General features: G+C 38.5%; 1 protein-coding gene across 2 annotated transcripts; it reads right to left on the bottom strand.

The window, feature by feature from the left end:
• Window positions 1–1,114: 1,114 nt before the first annotated feature.
• On the bottom strand, window positions 1,115–3,134 carry LOC122067055 (BURP domain protein RD22-like). 2 transcript variants are annotated; one of them, XM_042630902.1, is made up of 3 exons: window positions 2,975–3,134; window positions 2,770–2,881; window positions 1,115–2,219 (listed from the first exon to the last, which is right to left on the bottom strand). In XM_042630902.1, exons 1-3 carry the CDS (start codon window positions 3,011–3,013, stop codon window positions 1,327–1,329), a joined length of 1,044 nt encoding a protein of 347 aa, XP_042486836.1. In that variant the 5' UTR covers window positions 3,014–3,134; the 3' UTR covers window positions 1,115–1,326. The 2 variants fall into 2 exon arrangements, with proteins under 2 accessions (XP_042486836.1, XP_042486837.1); XM_042630903.1 differs by having other exon boundaries at window positions 2,776–2,881.
• Between the last annotated feature and the right edge of the window lie 54 nt (window positions 3,135–3,188).

Here is a 3,188-nt window from a genome sequence, read left to right as displayed (position 1 = left end):
ATTCATGAATTAAGGTTGTTTACTTATGGGTGGTAGTTTCTTTGTCATGCGGGCCGGAGCTTTCACTCGTTACCAGGCTACTCACCTCAATTCAGGTTTGCGGACTCGCTGTCCACACTTCTATCGAACCCACAAATGCCTGTATTTTTTATTTAGATTGAGATCATCATCATCGTATTCTTCTGTTATATTGAAATCAGTCATTCGTGCTAGTTCTTATACTATTAACTCCAATTTTCATTACAAATACAACCATAAATCACTGTCATACGTGCTAGTTTTTATTGGTGACTGATTCTGCAATTTCGGTAGAGAAAACTAGATCAATATAACTATGTTTCTACAATTCTCCTGTAACTTCCATGAAAATTGATTCTACAGTTAGGTAGAATTTTCGTCAAAGAAAAGACAACTTTGCCACTTGTTTTGTGGAGGAGAGAGACACACGGGGACACTGTCATAGGCCTCTCTCTGGACAAAAATATATAACTAATGCCGTGCATTATTGGAAGAGACTCGGAGTTTAAAATCCATTCTAATCAGATTCTTCTCTAATTTTTAGCTTCCGAATGTATTCTTTATCCATAAACTATTCCAAGAATGCACATCAAACATAAGTACTAAAATCTTCTCGTAAATTTATCTTTTAAGTTTTAAAATCTTCTACCAAAATTTTATCTTTAAGTATTAAAATCTTCTTGCAATTTATTATTATTATTATTTTTTATTTATTATTATTATTATTATTTTTTTTTTACCAAGGTGTCCGGCCTAGCTTACGCACAACTCGACTAATTCTTGGGAAGATTAGCGCAACAACCTACCACCATGGTCTACACTTCTTGCAAATTTATCATTCTCACACATTTTATGTTCATGGTGTTCTCATTATTGTTTTACAAATTATCAAAAAAGAAAAAAAGAAAAGTTCTCATTATTGCTAATGGCTAATATCTTGGAGCCCAATACCAGGTGTCATTGGGTTCAATTTCGGTTATTCGGTTCAGTTCAAGTATAGAATACCGAAACCAAAAGTGGTGGGGGTATGAACCCATTTTCAAATCAAGTGCAATCATTGATCCCAATCAATAACCAAGTATTGATCTTTTTCTTATGAAGCAAAAGAAAATATTTTATTATGTAATATTATTAAACATGAACATGTCCATTAGTAAGCTATATATAGTACTTATCTTATGCAGACGAAGCAGTTCTATATGGGAGTGAAGTACAAAGTAGGTTAGGTACATGAATATAACCCTTTCTATAAACTAGACAGACAAACCCAAATTAAAGCAGGAAATATGGTGACATGGTCTATGCTCTTTACTTGGAAACCCAAACAACATGATCCTCTGGAAGGAAGTGACAGACAGGAACAGTCCCAGGCTTAACTTTAAGTACTTGGAAGGCTAGATGTTTGGGGTTCCATTTGGCAGTGTTGGTATGACACACAGCAACAGCATTGGCCTTTGATCCATTGGCACCAACTAATGGAACTTTATAAGCCCTTATGCTGTAACTAGAATGGCAATAGAACACAGCATACACATAGGGCTGGTCATGGCACACCACAGCCTCATCACTTGCCATCTTTTGTATATCTCCTGTGATGGTGTACTGCTGCTTCTGGGTCTCCTCCTTTTCGAACTCAGTCGATATGGCCTGAACATTATTAGACCCAAGCTTTGAAGTGCTGAAGTCGATCATGGACTCTAATGAAGTTGCACAATACTTTTCTTCCCCTTCCATGGCTGGCTCCTCACAATCTTGGATTGTTTTCTTCATGGTTTGTGCTTCCTTGGATCCGGGCTTGACTGAGAATTGGTGTAAGATATCAGAGAATTTGTTAGAAGAAAAGGGTACGGACTCAGCCTCCTGGCGTGGCAAGAAGGTGGCTCCTGGTGTGGTCTTAGTGAAGTGTAAGCTCATGGTGGTCCCTGGGTGCAAGTCCTCCTCTTTGAAGAAGAGAGTCATGTTTGGGTCATCTCGGAGCTGATCCTCAGAGGCACCATAGCGGTAGCGGAATTGGTTCTCAGTGGGGTTTACCTTGACAACCACAGGCTTTCCCTTTGGGCTAGTGTGTACAGATACTCCACCCTTTCCAACCCCAACATTTGTTCCACTCCCTGGCTTTCCAGTACTCACACCTACACCTTTACGTCCAACATTGACTCCTGTGGCCCCATCAATATAAGTACTCTTCTCGTTTGTCAAATCTGTAAATTCACCAGTAACAAGAAGAACAACAATGATATTAAGCTGAAAACCTTGTAGGTAGTGATTAGAACCCAATTAATGCCAAATTGTGGGTCTCTAAAAAGGTGAGTTATTGAGACCGGATTACATTCAGGTATGGCACATGGACTAGCTCCATTAAGTCCACAGACCTATGCTATTGTGAGAGAGATTTAATCGAGTCCATATGTTGATCACAGGAGCATATGAAAACGTTCTTATGTGTGTATTGAGATAGTCTCACATCTACTGTGGATAACCCAACTATTATGTATAAGAACCACAAGAGGCCACCCTACTAACAACTCCCTAGTGTGGTTAGCGAGTTGTGGTGCTTAGATTTCCTGGCTGTTATCTACAAACCCTTTTTACCTATCCAAAAAAAGAAAAAGAGGCTACCCCACTTCATGCCAATTGATTTTAAGACGAAAAATTTGACAACGGGGATTTGATCTGGACTCATAGTTATTAACCAATTACTTAGGCACCTAACAAGAGGACTAACATCTTGAGTGAGATTTGAGAACAAACCAGAACCAGATGGTAATAGGTCTTGGATTGCTTTAGGCATAGGCGTGTTTGGCAGCATTGATTGCCAATAATCCTCAGAAGGTTGAGTTGCATGGCTAACTATCCCGGCGAGCTGCAAGAAGTTTAGATCAACTCTTTAAAAAAAATGTAATATATTGACTTAGATTTTATCAAACTAATTTGAATGGAAAGTGATTGCTCTTACAGAAAGATAAACAACGATAGCTATGAGATGAAGATCCATTGAAGGCTTGAAAACAACACTAGAGAGGAAATGATAATTCAGAGGAGAGAGCACAGAAAGCTAAGCTTATGCTGCTGTTGTGAAGAAGAGTGAATGTAGTGGAATTTATAGACCTTTGACTAACGCGATTTTTGAAAGAGAAAAATAAAGGGCAAGTGTTTTCAGTACGTGAGAA

The sequence above is a fragment of the Macadamia integrifolia genome, unplaced genomic scaffold, assembly GCF_013358625.1.
Source record: "Macadamia integrifolia cultivar HAES 741 unplaced genomic scaffold, SCU_Mint_v3 scaffold2688, whole genome shotgun sequence".
NCBI lineage: Eukaryota > Viridiplantae > Streptophyta > Magnoliopsida > Proteales > Proteaceae > Macadamia > Macadamia integrifolia.
The sequence above is the reverse complement of the archived record's forward strand: the minus strand, read 5'-3'. Positions and strand labels throughout refer to the sequence as shown.